General features: G+C 37.4%; 1 protein-coding gene across 4 annotated transcripts in view; it reads right to left on the minus strand.

The window, feature by feature from the left end:
• Positions 1 to 1,514: 1,514 nt before the first annotated feature.
• Positions 1,515 to 14,706, minus strand: part of ikzf2 (IKAROS family zinc finger 2) — a 53,479-nt gene continuing 40,287 nt past the window's right edge. For 3 of the 4 annotated variants that reach the window (XM_034304394.2, XM_034304393.2, XM_053234526.1), the window contains 3 exons: positions 10,788 to 10,925; positions 7,486 to 7,617; positions 1,515 to 5,650 (listed from right to left, as the gene is read on the minus strand). In XM_034304394.2, the coding sequence (XP_034160285.1) occupies positions 4,911 to 5,650; positions 7,486 to 7,617; positions 10,788 to 10,925 (1,010 nt within the window). In that variant the 3' untranslated portion in view covers positions 1,515 to 4,910. The remainder of the gene's footprint in view (positions 5,651 to 7,485; positions 7,618 to 10,787; positions 10,926 to 14,706) is intronic. The other variant, XM_053234527.1, reaches the window with a different exon arrangement.

A 14,706-nucleotide genomic window follows, 5' to 3' on the forward strand; every position in this document is an offset into this window, starting at 1 on the left:
GCATACTAAATACACCTCTATTTAACAATATTTTTATTATAAGAGCTTGTTGAAGGGGAGTGGTTTCTACTGGTCATTTTATAGAACCTAAAATATGGAGAAATCTTTCCAGACGTGTGCACATACAGTATATAATGACCTGTTTGAGGGATTGAGACGGGACTAAAATCCTAGAGGTAATAATTAGGGGAGAACGGGATAAGTTGTCATGTATACAAATTGTCACACTGTTCAGACCTCCAACACTAGAGGCGCTAGCTCAAAAATTAAATAGCTATTTTGTGTGACTTCTGATGTTCTGAGAACATTTTCCTGCTCATGTGTGGCTTAAATCAGTCTAATTTCTCATTTTTGTCTTTCAAAAGTAAAAAAAAAGTAATTTCACTTTTTCTGTAATAAGATTTTGTAACGTATGAATGCTCAAAATTGTATTCTTACAGTGAGTCTTTGATACTTTAGCTGAAATTCTATGTTAAATTAGCGTTGAGATATAGCCACCATTAGCACACGTCAGTTTGGGGCAAGTTGTCACATGTCAGTGTGCTAATGTGCCTTGGTATATAAATTGACTTGCTCAGAAATCATTCATTCTCAAATCTGATTGGTCAGAAGCTCACACATCTTCCAGACGTTCCACAACATGTGAGATGCGTCATTCAGTAATACAGTAAACATTGTAATCTTTGGCAAATCGCTGTGGTATGATATATGTATGTGTATATATATATATATATATATATATATATATATATATATATATATATATATTAGGTGAACATGCATGGATGGATTAACACTAGGCGGAGAAGTACATCCACACACACACACACACACACACTCAATGCCACCCACTCTTCCTGATTCAGCGCCATTGCTTCTGATGACAATTGCGTCTGTCACAAGTGCACACCCTCTACTTAACTGTCTAAAACTCCTTACTGAAATAAGATATGAAGATATAATAAATACGAAATATTTTCCTGAGACTTCTTTCTTTTATTTGGTATGACATTTACTCCATCAAAATGTAATATTATGCCCAAGAAATGTAAGAAAAGCTCTAATTTACACTCTCCCTGCACGTCAATCAATGAGTCAATGAATCAATGAATCAATGAATCAGTGAATGATTCGATCAATGAATGAATCAATCAGCCAATCAACGACTCAATCATTTGGTTTTATATTGTTTATGTAGCATTGTATTTTTAGAACACATATCTCATTTTCAAGCTCCAGAGTTGAGTGCAAAATTTGAATACCCTTTAGGACATTTGTTATTTTTAGTATTACTTTTAAATTGCAAACGAGAGGTTTAATTTTCATTATTTTTGCACTGGGGATGCAAGATAGATAGATAGATAGATAGATAGATAGATAGATAGATAGGTCCACATTCACACCCACACACACCACACCACACACAATAGTAACTGATGATCGTCATGTTGAAACATGTCCAGGTATAAACAAGAGGAAAGAAGAGAAGAGGACACACAGACGCCACACCGCACTCAGAGTTTAAAGGTATTTAATGCAGAAAAATTCCATGCTTTAAAATCCGACACCTTACAACTTTCCTTCAGAGGGTCAAACAATCTTACACCTTAACATCTCATTTCTGTAAAAAAAAAAAAAAAAACCCTCCTTTTTCTCTTAGAAAATAACTTTCTACCGTATCAGTTCATTAAGATGCCGCTTTTCTATAGGCATCTTGGCAATACAATACCTGAGAAGGCCCAAAAGTTTAAAGACACACAGAAAAAAAAAAAAAAAAAGATAAACCCGGTTTAACTTCTGTACCAAAATATACTGCATTTCATTCATACATATAGTCACTATATATATAAAAATACACTGCAAGGCCTCGTTTTTGCTGATCGTAAGGCCCACAGTAATAAAAAAACACTTCTTTCACAAAAATATATATATTTACAGTAATGATAAAATATCAACCCAGTACACATGAATGTAATAACAAGCTAGACTCTGAGTGCCACTGATTTAACTTCAAGTACGTTCCACTGATCCCAAAGTGTAGATTTAATAATGAACACTCGTGTGCTTGTGGCTGTAAACATAGTCTTTACGGCGATGCGTCCTTCACCTCCTTCTTTGGGTCCTCTTTGTCCTTTTTTGTTCTTTTGTTTTTTTTTCCTTACTTTTTAAAACATAAGCCAGACTGTAAGACATGATATGTAATGAATCTCCAGACTCATTTTACAAGTAATCTACAATTTCCACTTAAAAAGCTACAGTGCACAAAAAAAAAAAAAAAAAAAAAAAAAAAGACTCGGACAGAAAAGATTAAAACAAATTCAAATAAAATACATACAACTGGTCATTTCATTACTGACTTTCAATACTTGTGTTTGTTCAAAAATAAAAGGCACACAAAACTCCTAAAAATAACTGCACATTACATGTAACAATGCTTTATGTAAAAAGGAATGTATGTGTTCGAGCAGTGCTACGACTCACGGTCTCGAGATCATTCACAGTTTTTACCCATAATCCACTTAGTAAAGGAGAGTGATGTGAAAAGCGCAGAAAGCACACAATGCTAACACTGATCACCATGCAAACAGGGAAAAAAAACAAAAAGAACAACACCCCAAAGTGAGAAGGAGTTTTCGAAGCACTGAAGATACAGGAAGCAATAAGGGTACAAGTGTCAGACCATCGAAACTGTACAAGATATCCCGGCTATGCTGACTTTCCTACACGTATAACAGCAATGCGAAAGCAAAATCCTAAATGAGTTTTAACAGAAACACTGCTGTATTATTCTGTCCAAATTTTCACTTTAAATACACTGGCATTGTCACTGTTAAAGAATTAAAAACGAGGAAGAAGTAAGGAATAAAACACTTGGAGGCATGCTGTTATAGGAACATAGTAAATGACAAGGTGGTGTGATGAGGTGGAGTAACTGTTGCCAAACCGAAGTTGATTATTTTCCTACAACAGCACATCCTGAAGTGTTTTATTCCTCTCATACCACAGCAGTGCGCTAATGATTATGTATTTTTTTGTAGTATGACATGTACTGTCTTTCCGTTCATAGTTATGTTTAATGTCGTGACGTGTCTACGAGACAAGTTATAGCAGCTACAAACAGTTGTTCCCTCCCCAGCTTCTCTTTTTTTCTCTCTTGAAGTTAATAAGACAAAAAAAAAAAACACAGCTTGTCATGTTACTGAGAAACCGCTGTGTTGCAAAATGTTACAAAAGAAGTTTCAGCTTCACATACTTTGACTGTTACAGTTAAAGTACTGACACTAGAGACTCCTTCCATAAATGTAAAAATAAACTCACATTCGCCTCACAGAAAACTTTACCATATCAACAATTACACATTTTTAAAATTTATTTATGTATGAGGAGCTTCCGCTGTAAACACAAGCTCCTGTGTATGCTGTTACTATAGAAATGATAATGACTTAGAATGAGTCCATTAATAATAATAATAATAATAATAATAATAATAAGAATAATAATAAAACTGATTTGTCATGCAATTTCTGTTATAGAAAAGGAATCAACCTTCTGACCAATCAGATTAGAGAATTTAACAGTGCTGTGGTATGATATAGAATAGTATTGGATTTAATAGATTTCATTTTTAAAATAGATTTTTGAGTATCGAATAATTTCTGTAGAGAAATGCAAACAGAGCACGTTCTCTATTATAATAAACTAAAACTAAAAAAGCTGTGTGAACTTAGTTATATTAACGTTTTATCTACAGCAGTACAGGCTTTTCCGGTGTACAATTTCAGGTCCACGCAAACAGGTGGATCAGATTTAGGTTTAACACCACTACACTTTAATCTACAAAAGTAGAGAACCTACTTTTTTCTTGAAGTAAGAAGTCAATTCTAACCTGAGGTGTAAGAAAACAAGCTAATACCCAGCGCTCTAGACTAGAGCTTTTGTAACAACCAGCATAATAAAGCAGCGTAATAAAGTGCGAGCTGTAATCGTTACCTGTTGAGTGAGTGGGTTAGTGAAGGAGAAGTTACACTGACAAACAGATAAGACATCGTGCTACCGCTGCAATGAAGAGGCTCATTAAGGTGTGCTGCAGTGCAGAATGCTGCTTAAAAGAAAGAAAGAAAGAAAGAAAGAAAAAAAAAGTTTTCATAAATTGCTGCCTGATGGTCTATTAATGTGGCTACAAAGCTACATCACAATGCCAGCACGGAGAGTGAGTAGTACACAAGCGTGAGGGGTAGAGTGTGATCCTGCACATACTCATAGTGAAAAAAAACAAAAAAAAAAAAACAGAAAAAAAAAACCCCAACCTCTAATGCTAAGGTTATAATAATATGTCATGGCCTAAAAAGATGAGGGAAAAGGCAAGCTCTAAATCATAACAGTCAAAACATCGGCAAGGCACTGAGAAAACACAGCAGCACAATAAAGAAAAAAAAGATTAACATTTATTAGTCTTTTCCCTATTCCCCTGAAGGTCCCTTGTGTGCAAGTGCACTTTGTTCCTGATACTCTCATATGGCGACATCTATAAAATCTCTAAAAGTCCTTTTGTGACAGGAATGACAGCAAGAAAAGACTCAATAAAGATCAAACAAACACAAAAAAAACCTTCATGACGTTTAAGGTAATATAGCTGCTCTGTTTTTTTGGATGGTGCAGTAGATTAAAAAAAAAAAAAAAAAAAAGAAAATAAGTGAGTGTCTGTCTATGCGGAGAAAAAATTCAACACATTGTTCACATCATCTACATACTTAAACTGAAACCCTCTCCCAAATATATCGCCTTCAAAATCAAAATAAAAACCTGCTGGACTTAAACCTTCATATACGTATTTGCTATATATCGTTGCTCGGCTCGACATCTCCAACGCCGCCCAGGATCCCGGATCCCAGGGGAGAGTTTGCGTCTCCTTAACGAAAGGTGTGCACTCCGCGGACGATGTGCGAGGAGAACTCGTAGCGATCTTTGCAGCAGTGGCCGCAGATGTTACACTCGAGGGGGTCTCTGTAGCCGTGGCAGCCCATGTGGATGGTGTACATGACGTGATCTAAAAAAAGCACGCGGCAGTGCTCGCACTGGAACACCCGCACCTCGTTTCCTTCCGGACCGAACACTCGGATCCCATCTCTGACGCCTGGGTGATGGCCGCTCTCGTCCGGCCGTGCCAGAGCTGCCCTGACGCTGGCACTCGTCTGATTCACCAGTTTGTCTCGTGGGCTGCTGCGAGCCGAGTCGGCTGAATCGTGGCCGCTGTTGCTGGGCGAGCGGTCGCGCCCGTCGTGCACCTCCCCTCGCACCGACTGGGAGGTTTTGGGCCGTGCCAGTGCGATGGCACCGTTGGCGCGGGAAAACTCCACTTGGTGGTGGGGATGGTGGGGCAGATGGAGAGAATCGCGGCTGCTCGGGCGCTCCAGGCGCGGGCCGAGGGGATACACGGAGTGGAACAGCGGGTTCACCATGGGCACCACCTCGGGCATGGGCAGCGGCGGGTGAGACATTATGGGACGCAGAGTATCGGTGTTTATATAAGTGATGGAGTTACTGAGTGCCTGGTCCATCATGTGAGCCTGCATCATCTCTGCTTCCTTCTCGTACTTGAGGCCAACATCAAAGTTCAGGTCGGGGTAGGAGTAGCGCATCATCTTCTCTCCTGCGGAACACACCAGTGTTCAATGAATAATGCCTTATTGCATTAATGCCTGGCACATTAATACAGATTTTAATCACTGCGATACCATCATGTGTCTGTTTTACAACGGCTTTGAACAGATCAGATTTCAGAACTGAAACTGTTTTATAAATCCAGTTCGGGTCTAAATTACCTTCTTTAAATGTGTACTAAAGCAGAACAACAACAACAACAACAACAACAACAACAACAGTATACCGTACATTCTTGGTTCAATTTCGTAATTAAATAGCATTGCAAAATTATGTTTCAAAATAACCAAATTTACATGTATTTAAGCCTTAAGTCGAACACTGAATTCTTTTTTTTTTTTTTGTACATTAAGAAAGTGTGAAAATATTTAAGGTCATCTCAAGGTCATAGAAGCTTGTCCAAGTCACAAAAATTCTGTCCAGGATTTGCACATTACATCAGTGATTTTTACAGAGATTAACCTCGATTCATTTTATTTTGAGATTAATCAAGTAATAAAAGTGTTAAAAATGATTAAAAATAATGTCTTTGTAAATATGACACAAAACAATGATTTTAGTCCCTGGTACACTTCCTCAATCTTTTATTTCCACTCCCATCTGTCATCAGGAACGTTGAGTTCTTCAGGGGTTTTGTGCGTCTACTTCAATTATATTACTATTAATATAAATGCTGTTGAATTCTGGATTCTGATTGGTCAGAAGGTGTTAATGAATGGTCTATAACAGCAGCTCTGACAGTAGTGCCGCTGCAAATCACACATTTATAATAATGCACTCATTCTGATATGTTACGTTTCTACAAGGTCTGTACAGAGATGTTTATTTAACAATTATGGAAGGAGTCTCCAGTGTCAGGACTGTATAACTGGTTAGTCTTTTTCCCACGGGAACGTTTGTTTTGTTTATTCTTTACATAATTGAGATGAAGGTCTGGTTATATGGTTATTAATAAGGAAATTATACAATTGGTAATTATGAAATTAAGTAATCTTGAACTTGGCTGTAAGCAGAGCCAGGAAATTAATTACTCATCTCATTAGCGTTACAAAAACCTGTTAAAAAAAAAAGAATTACGCTAATCACACTTCAACACCATTTTACGCTAGAAAGGAAACTTCTAACAAAACGCAGCTGATATATTTCGAGTTTAGATAATTCTTGTATGTTTTCATGTTTTTTTGCTCTGAATAAAGTTGGAAAGCCCCGTGTGAAGAGCCGGGTGAGCGAATTTAACCCCTGCCTAACGTGGATGTGGTGAGGTGTTAAAGTTACAGGTGTGAAAAAAACCACAAGGGGAAAAAACATCTCCAGCCTGTAGCAAATTAGGCTCTCTCTCTTTCGCTTTCCTGCAGTGTTTGGATTTAGCAAACACTTTCACCCTGAAACCACACTGCATCTAACATTTTACATAAGGATTTGCATTATGTATGCTTTGTAAAAGGCAACACAGAATATTGCAGTAGAAAATGCAGAAAAAAAAATTATATATATATATATATATATATATATATATATATATATATATATATATATATATATAAAATTATAGACCCATTTTAGCAAAAAAAAAAAGGAGTGCATGTGCACCTATTTTCAAGTAGAGTACGAAACCTGTTTTGGCTTTTCGCCCGTTTTACTGACATTATGATCTCTGCCTCGAAAGGAAATATTTGTGGTTATATTTAGCAATCAGTTCTCATTTTGAGTAAGGCTACAGTATTTCCATTGGTGAGGTGACTGCTCACAAACCTTTGTCATATTATGAATATGCACGTGTTATTAACTCAGTAAGTGTTTATTCACTGGATAACAGTTACTCACCAACAAATTTCTGTGGCGTGGTGCTCTTCCTCTTGGCCACGTTGGCCTGCAGTCTCTCGATGACAGGCGGCCGTTCGAAGGGCACTATGCTGGGTACCTCTCCCATAGGTCTCGGCTCTTTAGGAACCTCTGCTGTGGAAAAATTAGGAATATCATGCAGGCAGACCATTTAATACATACTACTTTCAATTTTTTGAAGCAAACTAAAATAAGCTGAACTTTAACACTAGCCTGATACTGTGCAGGTTTGTCCAAAAGCACATGTTGCAGGGATTAAGATTATCATCCACTGTGGAGCTTAATTTAGTAAAAATTAGCTGGATTTGTTGAAATAAGCGTGGCTTATTGAATTAGCTCGCTATGTGAAATATTCTTGGTGGAAGATGTAAATGACAGAAGCCGGATGTATTGAGGTTGTGACCCATTTTTGACCCATTCACCTGCCTGAAGTAGGTTAGGGGCGGGGTTTACTTTACTCTCAAAAATTGCCATACCTGACTATATTTCAAGTGGTCAAAACGAGGTATTGGGTAAAGTTTTCAATTAGCACTTCAGATAAACCTCATGCGCTAAGATACTACCACTGAACTTAGGAAGCTACGCCAAATCGGAGAAGAGAAACTGAAGAGGAGATACTGCAGTGCCTGCCTTGTTCAATAAGTGTGTCAAGTAAGACACTCAATGCAAAACCAGTCACAGAACATTCAAGCATCGAATCAAGAGTTTTGTTGTCCTATACAATTTGCTTAATGTTGCCTGACGTTGGTGTCTACGACCAACAGCATGACTCAAACTAAGATGGGGGATGTATGACGCTGTCATGAAAAAAAAAGGCTCGTGACCGTTATCAAAAGAGAGATTGAGGTCAGAGGTTTAGTTGTCCCAGTTATATTATGTGAAACAGGACGGCGCTTGTAACACAGACTAACCAACATGGACAACTGTACGACTTTAATCAGTCCAGATCAATGAATTCAGTGGAAAAAAAAACTGCCATCGATGATGTCTTTTTGACATAATCCATATTTTAATCACTGAATTTAATTTATTCAATGCTCAGATTGCTAAATGAGTAGTAAAAATTTTACAGTAAAAAAAAAAACTACTGGCATTGCTTTAACTTTTCTTTATAAATCTAAAGATGAATGGATTGACAGATGGCTGGATAGATGGATTTATGGATTTATGGATGGATGACAGACAGATACATGGATGGTTGGATGGAAGCCATGAACCACCAAAAAATGGCATGATTCTTATGACCTTCAATGGTGTAAAGATGGATGGATGGACAGATGGATGGATGGATGGATGGATAATATATCTCACACTTTCCCAGTTTTTCTTAACATGTATTATTTTTTATATTGAAACTTTTTCAAAAAATGTACAGTTAGTTATGTAGATATGAACTCCACAAGACCTCTGAAGGTGCGCTGTGGTATCTGGCACCAAGACGTTAGCAGCAGATCCTTTAAGTCCTGTAAGTTGCAAGTTGGGGCCTCCATAGATCAGACTTGTTTGTCCAGCACATCCCACAGATGCTCAATTGGATTGAGATCTGGGGAATCTGGAGGCCAAGTCAACATCTTGAACTCTTTATCATGTTCCTCAAACCATTCCTGAGCAATTTTTGCAGTGTGGCAGGACGCATTATCCTGCTGAAAGAGACCTCTGCCATTAGGGAATACTGTTGCCATGAAGGGGTGTACTTGGTCTACAACAATGTTTAGGTAGGTGGTACGTATCAAAGTAACATCCTCATGAAGGCCAGAACCCAAAGTTTCCCAGCAGAACATTGCCCAGTGCATCACACTACTTGTTCCCCAGGTAAGTGATGCACACACACCCGGCCATCCACATGATGTAAAAGAAAACGTGATTCAACAGACCAGGCCATCTTCTTCCATTGCTCCATGGTCCAGTTCTGATGCTCTTGTGCCCATTGTAGGCACTTTTGGCAGTGGACAGAGGTCAGCATGGGGACTCTGACAGGTCTGCGGCTCCGCAGCCCCATATGCAGCTAGCTCTGAAGCTAGCGATGCATTGTGTGTTCTGACACCTTTCTATCATAGCCAGCATTAACATTTTCAGCAATTTGTGCTACAGTAGCTCTTCCGTGGAATTGGACCAGATGGGCTAGCCTTCACTCCTCAAGTGCATCAGTGAGCCTTGGGTGCTCATGACCCTGTTGTTGGTTCACTGGTTGTCCTTCCTTGGACCACTTTTGGTAGGTACTAACCACTGCATACCAGGAACACCCCACAAGACCTGCTGTTTGGGAGATGCTCTGACCCAGTCTCTAGCCATCACAATCAACCATATATACCATCTATAGACTTATTAGTTCCAACATCATCTAAAGACCAGACTGTTGCTTTTTTTAAGTATGTAACCTCTTGCATATGTAATTAGATGAATCCTCATTTGCAAAAATAGATATATCTTTATGAAATTTTCCACTACAAAAAAATGTGAATGGCATATGTTTTAAAAAAAAAGTTTCATATGTAGTTTCTTGTCTTAAATTATTAGATTAGGGTAGAAATAATTAGATTTTAATAATACAATGTGATGTCATACCAGTACGTGTGGTCTATAGGATGTATAATGGAAATTTACACATATGTCATAATGACACATACACTGACATTTGTATAGTATATCAGGAAACAACTCATTACTGTTGAGTTTTTATTTATACATTTTTATTACTTCAGTATAAGAGAAGAAATTTTATACATTCAAAAATCCAGAAAATGATTGACCAAAATTTCTACCCATACTGCGGTTTAAACATTCAATACTGAATGCATGGATGGAGGTTATGACCCCCTCTCCGGTCAGAGGACCTGGGTTGTGGGCGGCGTTTATTTTATGAAACTACTTTAAATGTAATTTAATTAATAATAAATACAACGGCTGTAGGACTCAAGTTCGGTCTTGAGATGTTTTCTGTATTGATGCGGACTCCTCTCAGAATTACTGGTATTTGGAGTTGTCTCAGTCTTGGGCATTGGTCTTGATAAATATCGTCTTGGTCGTGATGAGAGTTTGTAAAAATAATGTTTGGCTAGAATTGTCGTAGAAAACATAGACACAATGCGTGAATGAGGCCGACTAGCTGTAGTAAAGGGTTGGCCTTGAGAAACGTTTTTTGCTTTCATTTGAACTCGATCTTGACTAGGCCTTAAACTCCTTGACTAGTCCTGGTTTTGGACTTGACAGTGGTTGTCTTGGCGACATCCCTAATTACTAAAATTGCACAAAATTCTGATGGACGTAAGTCCTGACCCACTCACCTGCATACGGGCCCGGATTGGGGGCGGAGTCCATGCCACCACTCTGCAAGTAATTATGGCACCTCTCTTTGTGCTCCTCCAATGATGTGCGCTGCTTGTAGCTCCGCCCACAGTAGTTACACTTGTGTGGTTTACCCACTAAAAGAGAGAGAGGACATCAAAGGAGAGAAATGTGTCTATTAGTAATACTACGACGCAAGTCATTCAGACTGTACGCACAACTGCAGTTTCGCTCTTTGAGGTAGTAACCGAGAGAGTGGGCATGTTCTCGTGATGATGCAACTCAATATGTCTGAGATGGGTCAGCAGAAAAAAGCAGAGTAAAGCCCAGAATGGAATAATAATCCCACACAGAAATAAAAACACTACACATACACTCACGACATAAAAACCTAGTCTCTCCATGAGGTTGGCGTAAGATACGCCACGCAGTCACACACGCTGTCACACGCCCAGTCATAAAATCAGTGCCATGGAACAAATTATATCATTTCAGAAAAGTCGAAGCGGGAATTATCATTATTTAATCAGAAACTTAAGCACTTCTGATTTTTATTTCCTTCACTAAAGATTTCTCGTCAGCGACACCGACACAATATTTTGCAGAATTGACATAAAACATTTACCATATCCTCACACAGGAATGTAGAAAAACAAAACAAAACAATATATATATATGTAATATTCGATAGAGAATGATGACTAAAAAATTGTCATCATTTTGCCATCAAGAAATTGTGTTTTTTTTTTTTTCTCTGCTGTCAAATGTAACAGGATGTGCGATAAAAGAAAAAAAAAAAAAAAGAAAAAAAGAAAAATTAAAAAAGACTAATATGATGATATATGGCAAACATTAAAAGGAGTCTTTTCCTAAGTATACATGTCTAATTATTGAATCCTAATTGTAATTATAAAATTACTATTTTTATAATTTATAATAATTATAATATTAGTATATTAGTATTATTTTTTTTATATCTTGTGCCAACAGTTAATTGTGCACAGAATATAATGAAGCCACTAAATCAGGTTAACTAATTGTAATTAGTGTGTGTGTGTGTGTGTGTGTGTGTGATGTAGGTTACTTTAGCACGCTTTCAATTCACTAGTTTGAGTCGTCAAATTAATAAAACGAGACCATTTTTTTTCTTCGTTAATTTGATGCGCATTCAAATGCAAATGTGAGGTTGGAAGGATAAGCTCGCTCATCAACTACACTTACGTTAAAAAAATACTGCAATCTTCGAGAGAATCAATGTCTCCAATTAAGATGCTGTGCGACTCCATGTCCTCCATGCGAGAAAAAAAAAACCCGACCAACCAAACAAAAAAATACAAACATTTGATAGACTTTAAAGGGACGATGCTATTAATTAATTCATTAATAGAGTTATATTTATGTATTTAATACTGGTCTCAAATGGCATTCCATAATGTTTGGGAGTGTATTTATAGTCTCTCTAATACGTTTGTTTGTTGTGAATTAACTACTTATGTGGTTATGATTAATTTTTACGATTAATTAACAAAAAAAAAATTAACGTAAAAAACTGCCATAAACCTTATCACGGAAAATTGGAAAATCACTTCAAATTTTTTCAGTAAATGCTTCAATCTAATATGTAAATATTATGAAAATTTGAGTAGTATTCTAATAGTGAAATTAGTTCTGACAGCCCGAGCCACAGGAACATGGGCTACATCACACACAACACCCACACTCGCGTAGTAGCTGGAAAATCGCTCAGAACAGCAGAAAGGAACAGAGGGAGTTTTTTTTTCTGCTTAGCCAGAGCAGGTGTGAGGTGAATCATTGTCTCAGTTCCACTGACACTGAGCCTCCATACACACACACACACACACACTTACACACACACACACACACTAGGATGACACACCAGCCCAAACGGCACAGCGTTCCAGTGTGGGCCAGTACAGCAGGATGAAGAGGAGGAGGAGGAAGAAGAAGAGGAGGATCCAGTGCCTCCAGGAACATGTCATGTTCCACGAATCAGTACGGAGCTTCATTCATTGTTTGCGTTGAGTCATTTATTAACCTATACACTTTCTTTCATTCATTCACATATGAACCTCTGCCGGCTCACTAACGCCAATCAGTTGAGTCAGCCAAAAGTGTTTCCAATTCGACGGCCTGCTTCAGCCTCTGTGGTGTCAGGCACTTTCAGTATTGTTCATCAGAAGCCACTCAGCCACTACGGACCTGCACGTGAGAACATATGCTGCAAAAAAACCTCCACCTGTTACGATCAGACTCGTGCCATTACCTGTAAAGAGCGTGGATTATGAAAATACCACTGACACATTTCAGGAAGGGCGCAGTGAAGCTGATAGTGAAAGTGAGATGGCGGAGGGATGAGACGAGGCCAAGGCGACTTTTCACAGATGAAAATCTGCACCAACTTTGTCATCTAACACCGTGAGAAAAGATGGATCAGGACATGTGTGAATCAGAGGCTGAATGAAAGAAACTCAAGTGTATTTGTCTTCCACAAGGGCGTGATCATGAGTAACGTACACAAAGGAAAACTAAACACATCACAAATAACACCAGTTCTGTCAGAGTTTACAGGATTTGGGCGTGTATTCAACAATCAACATGCTATTGTTCTTAGAGCTGCATTCAAGGGGAAAAAAAAAAAACCACAAAAGAGAAAATTTCTAGATTTCAATTAAATAGACGCCTTTAACTGTGTAATACAATATTTCTTACTCATGATAATAAAAAGAGCCGTGGGTTTTTGGTACAACAAACAAAACTTCTACAATTCTGCACTTTAGTGCTTTATTTCTGCATGAATATGTATTTGTTTCTGAGGGAAATTTGTATTTTTTTCCTGAGATAATGAAAGTATTTTTTTCCTGAGAGAAATTAGAGTATTTTTTTCCTGCGACAATAAGAGAAATGAGAGTATTTTTGTCCTGAGAGAAATAAGACTATTTTTTTCCTGACATGACAAGATACATGAGAGTATTTCTTCCTGAGAGAAATGAAAGTATTTTTTCCTGAGATAAATGAGAGTATTATTTCCTGCGATAAATGAGAGTATTTTTCCTGAGATAATTAGAGAAATTAGAGTATTATTTCATGAGATAAATGTGAGTATTTTTTCCTGAGATAAACGAGAGTATTTTTTTTCTGAGATAAATGAGAGTATTTTTTCCCTGAGATAATTAGAGAAATGAGAGTATTATTTCCTGTGATAAATGAGAGTACTTCTTCCTGAGATAAATGAGAGTATTTTTCCTGAGATAATTAGAGAAATGAGAGGATTTTTTCATGAGATAAATGTGAGTATTTTTTCCTCAGATAAATAAGAGTATTTTTTTCCTGAGATAAATGAGAGTATTTTTATCCTGCGATAAATTAGACTATTTTTTTCCTGAGATAAATTAGAGAAATGAGAGTATTTTTTCTTGAGATAAATTAGAGTATTTTTCCCGATACAGTGGGCCTCAAGTTGTGTGGAAATGTTTACGTACACCAAACCGAACTAAAAACATTTTCTGGATTTACAAAAGGTTTTGTAAACGCTGATTTTCTTCGTACCCATGTGATGAACCCCAATCAGCTGTGAAGCACCAGGCGCGTGCATGGCACAGCTGATTTGCATTTGGTGACGCCCCCAAAATTCCATAAAAGGTAAAACACACACAGCTGTAATGACCAGCGAAAGGCAAAAAAAGACTTTCTCAATGGCAGAAGTGAAAGGTATTTTGACTCGTGTCTATGCCAGTAAAGTAATATATATTATTTATCAGCGTAACAGCTGATATAACATCAGAATATAAAGCTGAATTATGGAAAAGATGAATTAGATGTGAATTAATTGACATGAAAATGGAGAAATAATATATATATATATATATATATATATATATATATATATATATCTGCTGT

This window comes from Pangasianodon hypophthalmus, chromosome 5 (assembly GCF_027358585.1).
Source record: "Pangasianodon hypophthalmus isolate fPanHyp1 chromosome 5, fPanHyp1.pri, whole genome shotgun sequence".
In the NCBI taxonomy this organism is placed as follows: Eukaryota; Metazoa; Chordata; class Actinopteri; order Siluriformes; family Pangasiidae; genus Pangasianodon; species Pangasianodon hypophthalmus.